This window comes from Perognathus longimembris, chromosome 25, assembly GCF_023159225.1.
Source record: "Perognathus longimembris pacificus isolate PPM17 chromosome 25, ASM2315922v1, whole genome shotgun sequence".
Classification (NCBI taxonomy): domain Eukaryota; kingdom Metazoa; phylum Chordata; class Mammalia; order Rodentia; family Heteromyidae; genus Perognathus; species Perognathus longimembris.
In genome coordinates, this window is record NC_063185.1 from 16915745 (window position 1) to 16931114 (window position 15370).

Sequence of the window (15370 nt, forward strand, 5' to 3'; positions counted from 1 at the left end):
CTTTACTGTTTGAATTTTAACAAGAAAACTATATTAGAGGGAATAGAGCGATGGTTAATGATACAGGAAAGCAAAAGTATGAGATGAATGAGTTTTGATTTCTTTATAGCACAATTAAAGAAATTATAGATTTTGAGATGATGGATGGGCCAGTTATCTAGATTAGATCATTACATGTTATATGCCATTGAATGAAGCATCACAAAAAATGACAGAAACATTGACTATAATGTTACATTGAATTGAGGATATGCTCTCTGAAAATATTCCTAATTGGTAGCTGGGCATGGGTGGCTCATGCCCGCCATCCTAGCTACTCAGGAGAGATCTGAGGGTTGTAGTTCAAAGCTAGCCTGGGCAGGAAACTCCGCAAGACACTTTTTTTTTTTTTTTTTTTGGCCAGTCCTGGGGCTTGGACTCAGGGCCTGAGCACTGTCCCTGGCTTCTTTTTGCTCAAGGCTAGCACTCTGCCACTTGAGCCACAGCGCCATTTCTGGCCATTTTCTATATATGTGGTGCTGGGGAATCAAACCCAGGGCTTCATGTATACGAGGCGAGCACTCTTGCCACTAGGCCATATTCCCAGCCCTCTGCAAGACTCTTATCTCCAATAAACTACTCAAAAAGGCCAGAAGTTGTGCTGTGGCTCAAGTGATAGAGCACTTGCTTTGAGCAAAAGAAACTCATGGGCAGTGCCCAGGTACTGAGTTAAGCCCCAGGACTGGCAAAAAAAATTCTTTATTGTAATATAGATTATTTATTTAAAATTGAAACCATTTGAGGAAATATTACTTCAGAATGTGTCATTTATCCTGCCTTTTTATACATACGTAGAGATTTTGGGGGGAAAGGAAGAACGGACTCCTATTTTTCCTTGCACCAAGTATTAATGGATCTGAAAGGAAAGAGATGATAATAAAACAAGGCATTAAAACTCAATACCTCTCAAAGAACACAATAGGTTTTGGGATATGAGAGCCATGATCAAATATCTTAGTTGCTGTCTTCCTTTCTTATCCTGATTTTCTTCTTCTCTGTAGTAACTTCCACAAAGCCCCCTTCACATCCTTGTTCCTAAGAGTATAAATCAGAGGATTGAGCATGGGGGTGATTATGGTATAAAAAAGGGCAACAAACTTCCCCTCATTCTCAGAGTAACTGCCCTTGGGTTGGAGGTAGGTGTAGATGGCTGAGCCATAAAAAAGGGAAACCACTACAAGGTGAGACCCACAAGTTCCAAAAGCCTTTCTGCGTCCAGCCATTGACTTGACCTTCAGCACGGCCCTGCCAATGCGTGCATAGGAGCCTAGAATTAGAGCTGCGGGAAAGACCAAGATCACAACCCGGGCCACAAACATCTTGGCCTCTGTTCCTCCTGTGTCCTCACAAGCCAGCTTCAGAAGGACAGGCATCTCACAGAAGAAGTGGTTCAGGTGATGGCCACAGAGAGGCATGGCCATCATAAGACCTGTCTGAATCAGAGAGTTCACCAGGCCCCCCAACCAGGAAGCAATAGCCAAAATGTGGCAAAGAAGAGTGTGCATGATGGTGGTGTAGTGGAGTGGACGGCACACGGCAGCATAGCGGTCGAAGGCCATCACCACCAGGAGTACGCACTCAGTGGAGCCCAAGGCAAGAGATATGAAGAGCTGGGCCACGCACCCTCCATGGCTGATAGTCTGATCAAGTCCAGAAAGATTAACCAGGAGCTGGGGCACGGTGCTGGTGGTGTAGCAGAGGTCCAGGAAGGAGAGGTGGGAGAGGAAGAAGTACATGGGCGTGTGCAGTCGGTGGTCCAGCTGGGAGAGAGCGATGATGGTGGTGTTGCCAAAGAGAGTCAGGGAGTAGGAAATTGAAATAGAGATAAAAAGGATGATTTCTAGTTGAGGCCAGTCTGAGAAGCCCTCCAAAATGAAGCCCTCTCCCCAACTGGTGTTGAATTGTCCCATAACCTCTCACCTTCACAAGCAGCAGAAGTCAATTCAGTGTCTTTTACCCAGTGTATGAATGAAAACATCATTCTCTATTTTTACTGATACAGTGATCTCATGTTGTAAACATAGCTGCGCTAGAACTTTTTAAAAATATTGTGGGGTTAGAGGTGCAGTCCAATGGTGTTTCTCTAAAATGCACGGAGACCTGGCTTGATCTCTAAAAGCATGAAAGTAAAATAAGATGAATATCTAGCATTTGTGTTCTATGTTGTTCTCTTTTGCCCCTTTTCCTGTTCTGCAAGTAAGACTATTTCAGTAGATTAGTAGATTAGGACGAATGACTGATCCTGTGGCGATCACGTTCGATCCAAGAATGTTCACCTGCTTCTTTCTGCTTGGAACACAGTCGCCCAACCAATACTGGAAGCTGTGCTCATGATAGGCTATCAACAGTCACAAGGGAATGATTAGTATAGATTTATTCTTACAGGAGAGAAAGTGTTTCACCTGCAGTGTGTCCCTTCACCTTATGACCCAATTTCTTCCTAAACTTTACAGGAAAAGTTGTTTTCTTCTTTACCATGAGCACTTCCTTATCTCCAGCTCTTGTCACACTGAGAAGTCCTTTATGTGTCTTTGCTCCTCTATAAGCTGTGTGCCTCTGAGTTACAGAGCACAGTGAGTTAAGGACATAAGAGGTACTAAATGAACTTTATGTATAACATGAAAGAGGTGCTAAATGACAGTAATTCATGACATGTAGTGGATGTTAAATGCATTCTGTTGGGTGAAACACTTGACTCTCCCTTCAGATATGCAGGAAAGGTTATTTACCCTAACCCTGATTTTTCTTATAGTACAAATCTGAGTAGGATACAAGAAAGTTCAGCAGAAAGCAAGAAAATAAGCAATGAGTGCAGTGTTTCTTGTGCTCAATATTTTTGCCATATTAGCCTCCTTTCATGAGTTCTGTTGTCGTTGAGGATTATTTTCAGTGCGGCAATGCTGCATCAGTAATTCCAGGTAGGTATTTTGCCACCACCTCAATGTCCCTGTGGAAAAAGTGAAAAAAAAATACTAATATTTAAAGACAAAATGTGTAACCTGGCCAGCACACAGTCATGGTGCCTGACGACCACCCTAGTAGAATGCATGAGCTTATGAAGTCCATAGTCAGATCTTGACATATCACTTTTGTCACTTACCAGCTGACCTGTTCTAAAGAGCTACTTCTGTGCATCTTTTGCCCTTTTTATAAACTTAATTACAAATGAAAAACAGTTCATAAAATTTTTATGGGCATTAAGTGCTTAGACACATTGTCTGAAGTGACAGTGCATAGGTTATCTGTAATTCTAACCCTTGTCTGTCTGTACTAGTATTTTAAAAGTGCCATCCAACTGCTTTGTTATTTATCATTGTATCTAGGGAGTACCTGAGGAGTAAAAGGCTCACAACACCGTGAAATGAATTAAGGACTTCATTCTACACTCTAGTACCTGGCTGGACGCACATAAATGTCCCAGAAATATTTATTCCCTGTGCTACAGGAAAGTATTAATACAGCCAGGTGCCAGTGGCTCACACCTATAATCCTAGCTACTCAGGAGGCTGAGGTCTGAGGATGGAGGTTCAAAGCCAGCTCAGGCAAGAAAGTCTGTGATTAACTACTGGAAAGTGGTGCTGTGGCTCAAGTGGTAGAGTACCAGCGTTGAGCTGAAGAGTTCAATGACAGCACCCAGGCCCAGAGTTCAAGCACCACAACCCACCCCACCCCCCCCAAAAAAGAAATAAAAGTATTAATACATCTATGCCATTCCTTACTTAGTGGCACAAAGACTTTTTTTTAAAGCAATTTCTGCTTCATAGTTTATCAGTATTATTTATAAAACCTTATACATATGCTTGTTATATCGGTATTTAATAGAAGCATAGATACATGCAAAATGGTGGCATCATGTCCAAAAGGCTTTCAGTATGATGAAACATTGAGCAGAAAACTGATATGCACATAATATAATCTGCAGGATAATATTGCAGAAGAAAAGTTGAACTCAGTTTTAAAACCTGAGCTAGACAAATACAGGACGAAGGGGAATAAGTAGAAAGGCTATCAATAATAAAATATGCTTTTGTATAAATTTAACATTTCTACATACTAAAACAAGGCAACCAACAGAGGGAAACTCACTGCTAATTGCCTAGTGGGATATTTATCATTTCAAATGCAAATTCAGAATAGCTCACTTTATAAGTACTTACCCAGACATCCAGGAAAGAAAATAATTTCATTTAACACACTTGATTCTATTGGCTTCAAAAGTAATGTGAGACTCATTTAGGACTGTCAGCTTCTGAGATGCTCAAGATGGGTGTGTCTGTCTCTGGCACTTATTTTTTTTTGTGGAGTAGAGTTCTTGGATCAGTGTTCAGTCCTGGGAAAATCCTCGTTACATATTGTTCCTTCCTTCACCAAGGAGCTTGTTGAGGTTCATAACCTGTGTTTTGGGAGCATCTTCCCAGTTATTCTTCCATGCTTACTCTAGCCAATTGCATTTAGAAAGGAGTTGGTGTATTACCAAACTACCTTTAGACCTTCAGACTGTGAGCTGGCGTATTATCAAGTCATCTTCTGACCCTAAGACTGACACATGGGTTCTGCCCTGGGGACATTGCTCATGTTTCCTTGACAGCCTCAAACAAAGAATTGCTTAACAACTATGGCCTTGGAGACCTCTGGGCCCCAATGTGGCAATTAGAATCAACTAACTGGCTATGGTCTGCCTTTCCTCAGTTCTATTTCCCATGCTCTATCCAATCTAAACGGATCTATTCATTGTCTTCAGAACAGTCTTTCTTATTTGCTCATAAAATTCTACAACCTGAGATTTCATCCACTTCCCTACTTGGACTCCAATCCTATCAGCCCTTCACCATTCAGACCAAATTCTATGTCTCATTTGGAGCCATGTCCACTAAATGCCCCAAAGCTTTTCCTCCCCATAGACCTCTAGTATGCTTTTATTTTCTCATATAAATAATCTATTTCCTCATTGTGAAACACTATACTTTTTTCATAATCTATTTCCTCATTGTGAAACACTATACTTTTTTCTCTGTGATGATATATAAGGTATGAATATTTGTTATTACTAAACTTTTTGTCAATGTCCTTATATATCCTGTCTTTGATTTGATCTTCAGCACTGCCCTGGGCAATGTGTGCATAGGAGCCTAGAGTTAGAGTTGTAGAAGATACCAGTGTTACAGCTTATTTAAAAATTATCCATTGAGAGGGAACAGATGAGAATGAAGGAACAGATGATACTGTGAAATAGAAAATGTACTTATTACCTGATAGATGTAAAGGTAACCCTGCTGTATAATCACCTTTAAAATAACAATCAAGTAATTGAGAAAAAAAATCCATTGAGCAAATAATACTTTACTGCATACTTCAGGAAATCAAATGGTCAATGTTCAGAGTTACCTGTATTCACTTAAGTAATCAAAGTATAGCACAAGGAAGTAGTTCTGACATTACTATGATTGGCAAAACTTTTGTGATATGCGTGAGCCCTATCAGGAAGATATTAACGTCTTCTGTTTTGTACCAGTGTTTGTGGATTAATGTCATACTGTAAATGACTGCCTAGTGTGTGATAGATATTTACCCATTGGTAGCTAATTCTTGTAATAATAGGAATACTGATTCAGTACCTTCTCTTGAATAGAGAAAAAGGAAAATAACAAAATATAGTGTCTGATTATGAGCAAGAACTCAGAATGTGAAATGAGAGGTTCAGTATTCTTGCCTTTCATTTAGAGAGCTTAAAACCACTAAGGGAAATATTTAAAGTACCTCATACTAGCTCTTAACTTTACAATTAATGCAAGTAGGATAAAATATTATGGACAATTATGGACGAGAGCATAACTTTCCAAGAGGTTGACCCTTCTATCAACCCTGAGCTGCACAACTCTGAGAGACAGGAAAGAAAGGCTGGAAAAATAAATAAGTTTGCAAGCAAGTTTTGGGATCCCTACCCCATTCACATATCTCTCTACGTGTCACAGATATGCCATGTTCTATGACTTAAAGGCTTAAAGTCTTCAGAAAGGGGAACCTACTGTCTCTGGGTCACCTATATTAGACTCCTTTGTAGATTCTTCCTTATACCCAATTGGATTAAGTATGCAGGGTTCAATGTGTCCATCTTTATTCTTACCTTTGGAATCTCAATGAAAATTACATTCCATTTCCTAGATACTGTACTAAGGTGACAATGTCTTTTTTTTCTATCTGAGTTACTTTAATCAATAGATTTAGTCTGGAACATAGCAGGTATCATATTCTATTATCTCATTAAGAAAGTTTACATTAATGTCTCTTTCCAGAAATGTCAGATGTATTTTCTTTTTTTTAGAATAGAATACATATTTATTCACATTATTTGTGCTTGCTGAACATTATTTAATTCATAAAAACCAACAAAATGTCTTTTTTTTTTTTACAAATCAACTTTATTGTGGTATGATTGAGGTAAATAATATACATGTAAAGAAACATTTATTATATATGATTACATATATATCAATATATAGGTTTCTGAGGGTTTTTGTGGTTAAAATCATGTAAAATTTATTTGACCTGTTTGCATCATATTCAACTTGTAAAGAACATCTCCACTATTTAACATTATCACTTTGGGGTAACAGAAAAAAAGGACTGTTTCATCTCCCATGATGGCAGACAGCTGTGTTACCAGTACCCAGGCAGTTGAAGCAGGAAGAGCCTGAGTTCAGAGACAGGCCAAGTCACATAGCGAGACCTTGTCTCAAATTTTAAAAAGTTCCATAATCAGACTTAAACAAGAAAAATAATATTGTGCAGACATGATGCACACAACATTTCAATCGGTAATGGATTGCATACATACATACAGGACTATGGTCCCATGAGGGAGTAATGAAGTTGAAAAACTCCTGCTTATTTTTAGTGTAACTTCTGTATATGTAGATACATTTATATAGAAATGGTTACCCTCATGTTACAATTGCCCCACAATATTTAGTAGAGTAACATGCTATCCCGGTGTATAGTCTGTGAGCAATGAATGACTTATGCCACAAAGCTATGGTTTATAAGTAGATGGTTGTACCATCTAGGTTATAAGAGAAACAAGCTCTGAGTGTGAAGAGATGCAGCCAGGGTCATAATTAGAAAAGCTGGGGTGAACTCATATTCTTTGCACAGTGCCATCTCTGTTACACTACACTGGGAATCACTGATTTTGAATAAGGTGCTGTCACATTTAACTGAGTCTTTCCTCATGTTTAGAAATGTCTAGAACCTCAGCACTATGTTCCACACATAGCCAGAACACACCTTCTTCCCAAGTGCGTGATCCTGGAAAACTGTGCTATAAGTTATCTCTCTCTTTTTTGTACTCACGGTTATAGACATGTTATCATAAAGCATCTTGAGAGAGTCTTCAAACGTCCACAAAAAGGAAGACACTACAACCTTGAGGTCTCCTACAAACTATTTCCTAGTGGTCAATGGCTCTCAAAGAACAGGAAATGAGAACTATGACAGAAAATGCTAGTGCTTTCTATTTACCTCCTACCCTGAGTTTCTGTCTCTCCCTAGAACTTTCCACAGAGCCCCCTTCACATCCTTATTCCTTAGGGTATAAATCAGAGGATTGAGCATGGGAGTAATTATAGTATAAAAAAGGGCAACAAATTTCCCCTCACTCTCAGAATACTTGTGAATGGGTTGGAGGTAGGTGTAGATGGCAGAGCCATAAAAAAGGGAAACCACCACAACGTGGGACCCACAAGTCCCGAAAGCTTTTCTGCGTCCAGCCTTTGACTTGACCTTCAGCACAGCCCTGCCAATATGGACATAGGAGCCTAGAATTACTGCTGTGGGGAAGACCAGTATTACAGCTCGGGCCACAAACATCTTGGCCTCTGTTCCTCCTGTGTCCTCACAAGCCAGCTTCAGGAATATGGGCATCTCACAGAAGAAGTGATTCAGCTGACGGCCACAGAGTGGCATGGTCATCATGAGGCCTGTCTGAATCATAGAATTCACAAGACCTGCCAACCAGGAAGAAAGAGCCAGTGTCTGGCAGAGAACGGGGTGCATGATGGTCGTGTAGTGGAGGGGACGACACACGGCAGCATAGCGGTCGAAGGCCATCACCATCAGGAGCACGCACTCTGTGGATGCCAGAGAAAGGAAAATGAAGAGCTGGGTCACACAGCCTCCATAGCTGATGGTCCTGTCGAGTCCATGGAGGTTGATGAGGAGCTGGGGCACAGTGCTGGTGGTGTAGCAGAGGTCCAGGAAGGAGAGGTGGGAGAGGAAGAAGTACATGGGCGTGCGCAGTCGAAGGTCCATTCGGGAGAGAGCGATGATGGTGGTGTTGCCAAAGAGAGTCAGGGAGTAGAAAATAGAAATGAAGATGAAAAGGATAAGTTCTAGTTGAGGCCAATCTGAGAAGCCCACGAGAAGGAAGCCTTCACCCCAACTGTTGTTGAAACTTCCCATAGCCTTTCACCTGCACAAATAGAAGACAAGAATTTTGTCTTGAAGAATATGGGTTAAGGCACTATTGTAAATATTCAATTAATGTCCACAAACCACAGGTTTTTCTATTTTTGCTATTCAATTATATGTCCAGTCTTCTCATCTTGGCTATAGATGAGTGATCAGGATTAGGATGATGTAGCCTCATTTTGGAATCTGTTTCGTGATTTTATGCAAATCACTCAGTCCTGTAGATCAGATACTTCATTATCTGAGATTGAAATGATATATTACCATTCTCCCATCACTAAGGTAAAGATGCAAAGAAGTAATGAGCAAATTGATTTTAAACAGATAATGGAGCTCACTGCTAGAGGAATTGTGCAAGTATGGATATCTAGCACTGGCATACACATATACACACATATACATATATATACACACACATATATACATATATACACGTGAATGCTCAGAAATAGCTTTCTGTACAACAGGAAAGTAGTAATATAGCTGTATGGGTTCTCATTTAGTAGCACAAAGATTTTAACCATCTCTGCTTTCTTTTATAACAGCATGTAGATATGCTTATTGTATTTGCAGTTGAACAAAATCTTAGAAGAATGATTGTAGGAAAAAACTAGAAACTTAATCCAAAAATAATTTCAATATGATGAATGACACAGAAGACTTGACCCAATAAGTAGATAATAAATTGGGTAAAATAGCAAGGCAGAAGGGAAAATTGAACTCACCTGCAGTTTCTGCTGGACAATTATAGGGGGACAAAATGAATATTCTAAAGAATATAATGGTAAAATTCAACATGAGAGTGGTTCCCACTTCACTGATTTTATCAAATATAATGTAAGAATATAGTAAAAATAATAGAGAAACTTTATCACTTTAGACTCTTGCACCATTTCAATAATGACCACGCATGCAGAATCTTTTTTTTTTTTCAAATTTTTATTATCAAACTGATGTACGGAGAGGTTACAGTTTCATATGTTAGGCATTGGATACATTTCTTGTACTGTTTGTTACCTCGTTCCTCGTACCCCCCCACCCTCCTCCCCCTTTCCCGTTTCCCCCATGAGGTGTTCAGTTCACTTACACCAAACAGTTTTGCAAGTATTGCTTTTGTAGTTGTTTTTCTTTTTTTACCCTGCGTCTCTCAATTTTGGTATTCCCTCCATGCAGAATCTTAACCCCAGAACTGACTTAGTAAAGGCCATGACTCATTTTCTCATCCATAGTTTTGCATCTCTATTTTCCTCATCTCTCAGTCCCTACTTGTGTCTTCAAAATTTCTTTTACTCCTTTATCAGATCAATCCTAATATTCTTTGTTTATTACCACTTTATATCATTCATCTAGTTCTGAAAAATTCAGTTCTCCATAGTCTCCATCCTAGAAGAAAATAAATCAACCTACTTATTCATACTTACAGTTTTAATGATGGACACATGCAAGTGCACAGTATATCCCAGGGAGCGGCTGCTGACCAGGTCTTTAGCCAGGTAGGAAGCCTTGTTGCAGTTCCATTCCTTCTCACTCAGTGAGATGTGAAAGGTGTTCTGATCGTAGTCTTTCTGTACAAAGAGTCTCAATGCTAGGTGAGCACAAGGCCAAGAATGTATCTGGCTCTACTCCATCATATTCCATTTTTTTTGCGTAAACACCACCATTAAACCGTTGTACTTGCTTATGAGTTCCTTCTTTGGATGATATATATTGCACTCCATTTCTCAAGTCCTTAAATTTGAATCTAATTTTTTTGTATCCCATTATGTCTGCTTCTGTAGCTCTCTGATGACTGTTTAGAAGATTATCTAACCCTCTGGCCATAGAGACACCAAACAATCCTTGCACCCATCTCCTTGACAACTGAGTTCTACAGACTCAACATTCTTTGATGTAGACCCCATTCCTTTCACACTATCAGAAACCATACACTATCCAATCCTACCCCACCAGATTTTTGGTGATCTTCAAGACTACCCTAAGCTCTCAACATATCACCAAAATGTTTTCTAGCATAATAACTTCAGTTGACATTTGCCGACTGAATCAATAAATGGTTTAAATGCTAACCTCACACATGATATTGTCTCTAGCTAGGATGGATTGTCTCTTTTTGTCTTCTCTTCTAAGAAGCCTTCCTGGATTCATTTCAACAACTAGGAACATGCCTGTGTTCTTTGTCTTCTGACTATGATATCTGTAATTTGCTTGGCATACTAGGATTTTGACATTTTAGGATTTGAGCTTTAGAAAGTCATCAAGGTGAATGTCAACATTTATACTTTATGTAAGAGTAATTAATTACTGTCTAAGTTTATTCAATTAAAGAGATGTAAAGACAAATATGTTTTGATAAGCCATTTGCAATTGGTTGGGTAGACAGGTACCTGAGAGATGAAGAATGAGTATCAATTATAGTACAGCTTCTGCCTAAATCTAACATTTCTGTATTCTCCCTGTAGGAAACTACCAAGAGCAGAAATCAGTGGGAACGCCTTAATGAGATATTTCTTTCCTTCTGGCTTTAGACTTGAACCCCAAACTCTTTATTCAGACAGTACTCACCCAAGCTCCAGGAAAAATAAAAGCACATTCGCTGCAGGTTCTGTTGGCTTCAAGGCAATGTGAGACCTTTTCAAGACTGGTGGCATCCAGATCTATTTCTTCAAGGTAGACAAGAGCCTTGACTCAGAGCTCCTGTCTTGGAGAGGTCATCGTTGCTTGTAGTTCTGGCCCCCAGCAGCGAGGCTGCTGAGGTTCATACCCTGAGTGGTGGTGGCAGCATCTTCCCTGTGCTCCCCCTACTGAGCCCTAGATAGAGCTGGGGTATTATCAGATACCTCCTCGTTCTGTCTAGAGCCTGGTGCCTCACACATGCCCTGGGGAAGAAAGCATTGTCTACCGAGTGTGTCTCTGGAGACCTGTGTGCCCCAATGTGGACAATTATAGTCAAGTGACTGGCTCTTCTAGGACTGCCTGGCAGTCTTCAGTTCTCTTTAGTTACCATGCTCTGCCCAAACCAAAGTGATCTTTTGGTGTCCTTAGAACACTGTCTTACTTTCTCATGAAGCTCTGCAGCCTGCCCTTCCTCACGCTTCCTACTTACTATCCTAGTAACCCTCATCAACCACATCAAATTCCATTCTCATGATCTCCATGCCTGGAATTGTTCCCTCCCTGGACTTCTCATATCATGTTCATGCTCATATTCTCATTTATGTGTATTGTTGATCTAGGTAAACATTTATTGCCTTGATGGAGTGAGCTGGGTGTGCTCAACGCCAAGGCTTTTTTTTTTTTTTTTTGACCTTTTGACTTTTTTGGTGTTACATACAATATGGAAGTTTTGTTTTTTTTTTTAATTAGGCTTTTCTACCCTAATTTGAATGAAATCCTGATCCACAGGGTCTCAGTCTCTGGAGGAGCTGGGATTGTAGGTTTTTTTTTTTTTTGGCCAGTCCTGGGCCTTGGACTCAGGGCCTGAGCACTGTCCCTGGCTTCTTCCCGCTCAAGGCTAGCACTCTGCCACTTGAGCCACAGCGCCGCTTCTGGCCGTTTTCTGTATATGTGGTGCTGGGGAATCGAACCTAGGGCCTCGTGTATCCGAGGCAGGCACTCTTGCCACTAGGCTATATCCCGAGCCCCGGGATTGTAGGTTTGATGAACTTTCACTCTGATTTTCCCAGTGATTGCAGTAATTCACATTTCTGTGAGCAGTGTATGGAGGTATTATGTCCCCCATTCCTCACCCTTGCAAACATTTGTTGTTTCTTTAATAATAGTTATTCTGTCTGGGATGACATGAAATCTCAGCATTTTGATATATCTTTTCTTTATAGCTAAAGATAGTGAACATTTCTTCCTGCATTTATAAGCTTTGGGACAATTATTTTCAGAGCTGTCCAACTCATTTGTCCATTGTGTAATTGGATTGTTTGTGGTTTGGGTGCTTAAATTGGGAGCTCTTTATATTCTGGTTATTAACCTTATGACAAATGAGCCTTTGGCAAAGATTTTCTCCTATTCTGCAGGCTGTCTCTTCATCCTGGTCACCATTCCCTTTATGTGCTGAAGTCTTAATTTGATGTGGCCTCATTTTTCACTTCTTGCTCTGATAACCCGAGCTAATGGAGTCCTTTTCAAAAAGTTGCCTACACTTGTCTCTTCCAGTGCTTTCCCCATGTTATCGTATTGCTTTCACAGTTCTAGGTCTTATATTAAGATGTTTGATCAATTTTGAAATTTTTTTTACAGGGTAAGAAATAGGGATATCATTTTTAGTCTTCTATATGTGGATATTCAGTTTCCCTAACACGACTTGTCTTCTCTTAAATGTATTTTTGTACTTTTTTCAAAAATCAGATTGTTATAGTTGTATGAGTATTTGTGGATATTCTCTCCTGTTATGTTTATCTATATTTGTTTTTATGCTGGTGCCATGCTGGCATGGTTACTTATTGCTCTGTAGCATAATTTAGTATCCTGAAACGAGGTACCTCTAGTACTGTGTGTGTGTGTGTGTGTGTGTGTGTTTGGATGGGTTTGTATTAGGTATTGAGTGTCTTTCATGCTTCCATGATAATTTTAGAATTTCTTTTCCTGTAACTGTGGAGAATTGCATTGGAATTTTTATGGGGATTGCACCAAATCTGTAGATTATTTTTCAAAACATACCTATTTCTACAATTTTAGTTCAGCCAATCCAATCTAATATCTTCTTCAGTTTCTCTTTTTTAAAAATGTTTTTTAGTTTTCACTATCAATTGATTTTCTTTTGCCTTCTTAATGTGTTCTTGGATATTTTTGAGGCTGTTGGGAATTGAACTGGAAATTTCATATTAAAGGACTCTTTCGATATGGCAAATATTAGATCTTATTTAACCTTGTATCATGCTTTAATTATATTTTTGTATAACAAGTAAGTTGATTTTACCAGTGTGCCATGTAGCATCTTGTCAGGTTTTTTTTTAAGACCAAATAACATTCTTCTGCATGGATAGATCACATGCTCTCCTCTGTTCATCTCCTGATGAATGTCTGAGTAGTTTTCACATATTCATCCTTATCATGGATAAGGCTGCTACAAACATTTGCATATGGGTCATGTAAACATACCAATTTGTGTCATTTCAGAAGATTCAATCAAATGTTTTAGCTGAAATAAAGATGTCAATCACATACTGGAAAAAACTAGAAAATTAGACATTTTCTACACATGATGTTGCTCTTCAGTACAGTTATTTAAGAGGGAAGAGGAGCCTGACTTTGTGTATAGTGGTAACAGATTGGCAGCCTCTAAAGAGCTGTTTGGCTTATGCAGAAACCAGGACCATAAACTGGGGAACTATACAGCAATCTGAAAGACCATTACCAAGAGAATAGTAAAGCAAGGGGGAGTGAAAATTCTACAAAGTGGTGTCTTTAACTCCCATTTTATGCATGGCAAACAAGAAATGTTTTTTTCTTTTTCTAGCTAATCTGAGTCACTTGGGAGGCTGAGATTGGGATGACTGTGGTCAGAGCAGCCTGAGCACATACATAAAACTCCTCACCACATAGCTGGGCACTGTGTTGCATGGCTATGATCCCAGACGCATGTAACATTGAAATCAAGTGTATCGTGGTTCTAGGCCAGCAGAAAAAAATCATAATACTCCATGATAAAAGAAAAAATCTGGACAGGGTAGTATGTGCCCATTACCCCAGCCATGACAGAAATCCTGAAATAGGTGGATGCCTTGGCAGAAAGCAAGACTATCTGAAAAACAACCAGCCCATCTGAGTGCTAGTGTGCTATACATAGGACCCTAGTTACTCATGAGGATGAGGCCTGGAGGACTGTGATGTGAGGCTGGCCATATTGCTTCTCCAAAACAATACAAAAAGCAGGGCTGCAGGCAAAGGGCTAGTTGAGCAAACAAGTCAAGTGAGCACAAGGTGCAGAGTTCAAACTCAATTCAGACAGACAGATAAATATTGGTGCAAAAAAAGGGCTCAATGTCAGTACTATCAAAAAAAGAATAAGGAAAAGAAAGAAAGGAAAAGAGGGAGGGAGGGAAGGAGGGAGGGAGGGAAAAAGTTAAAAGAAAATAAATTCTCATATAAAGAACATTGGAATTGGCAGAATGTGGAAGTAAAATGAGATTCATAGTTCCTGTGCATCCCAATTGGCTATGTGATCTTAAATTAGTTACATATTTTTAGACTTAGTTCAACCGTAAGTAATAAATGTAATAAAACTAAAAATGATTCAATATACATGGATAGATATAATTTCTAAAAATTTATATGCTCCACGATATATGTCTGACCATGATCTCCTTATTTTTGCCAAATTAACTATAAAGTGACTGGGAGGTTATCATAAAACTAAGAAACAGGCCTTGTTATGTGGACAGATACTGCCAAAGTCACAATAACTTAGAAAGCCAGTGTTGAATTCATATCCTCTTCACTTGGGCACACTGCTATCTTTGGGGAAACACAATATAAATCATTGGCTTTGAATATGGTGTTGTCAAATTACTTGTCTTCCCTCACTCTAAGCACTGCCTGGAACTTATCACTGTGTGTCACATGTGACTGGAATATACTTTCTTGTCATGCCACTTATGTAGAAAGGGATGATAGGAATCATCTGACTCCTTCCTGTAAACTGATCCTCGATACTGACTTAGAAAGCATCTTGAGACCCCTTTTACAACTTCCAACAAAGAAAGGCACTAAATCTCTAACCCCCCGAGGTATTCCGAGGGCTGTTTTCTAGTAACCAATAGACTTCAGAAAACAAAAATAAAAACAAAAAGACACTGAGTGGCTTTCAGGCTACAAGCAATATGACAACCAATGTTTGTCTCCATCTCTTCTC

At 39.4% G+C, this 15370-nt stretch overlaps 2 protein-coding genes across 2 annotated transcripts; both read right to left on the reverse strand.

Annotated features, from left to right (window-relative positions):
* Positions 1-1013: 1013 nt before the first annotated feature.
* On the reverse strand, positions 1014-1949 carry LOC125341962 (olfactory receptor 10-like). Its single transcript, XM_048334097.1, has one exon. It carries the CDS (start codon positions 1947-1949, stop codon positions 1014-1016), a length of 936 nt encoding a protein of 311 aa, XP_048190054.1.
* A 5611-nt stretch (positions 1950-7560) lies between these two features.
* LOC125341975 (olfactory receptor 10-like) lies at positions 7561-8496 on the reverse strand. Its single transcript, XM_048334112.1, has one exon. The coding sequence runs from the start codon at positions 8494-8496 to the stop codon at positions 7561-7563; it is 936 nt and encodes a 311-aa protein (XP_048190069.1).
* Between the last annotated feature and the right edge of the window lie 6874 nt (positions 8497-15370).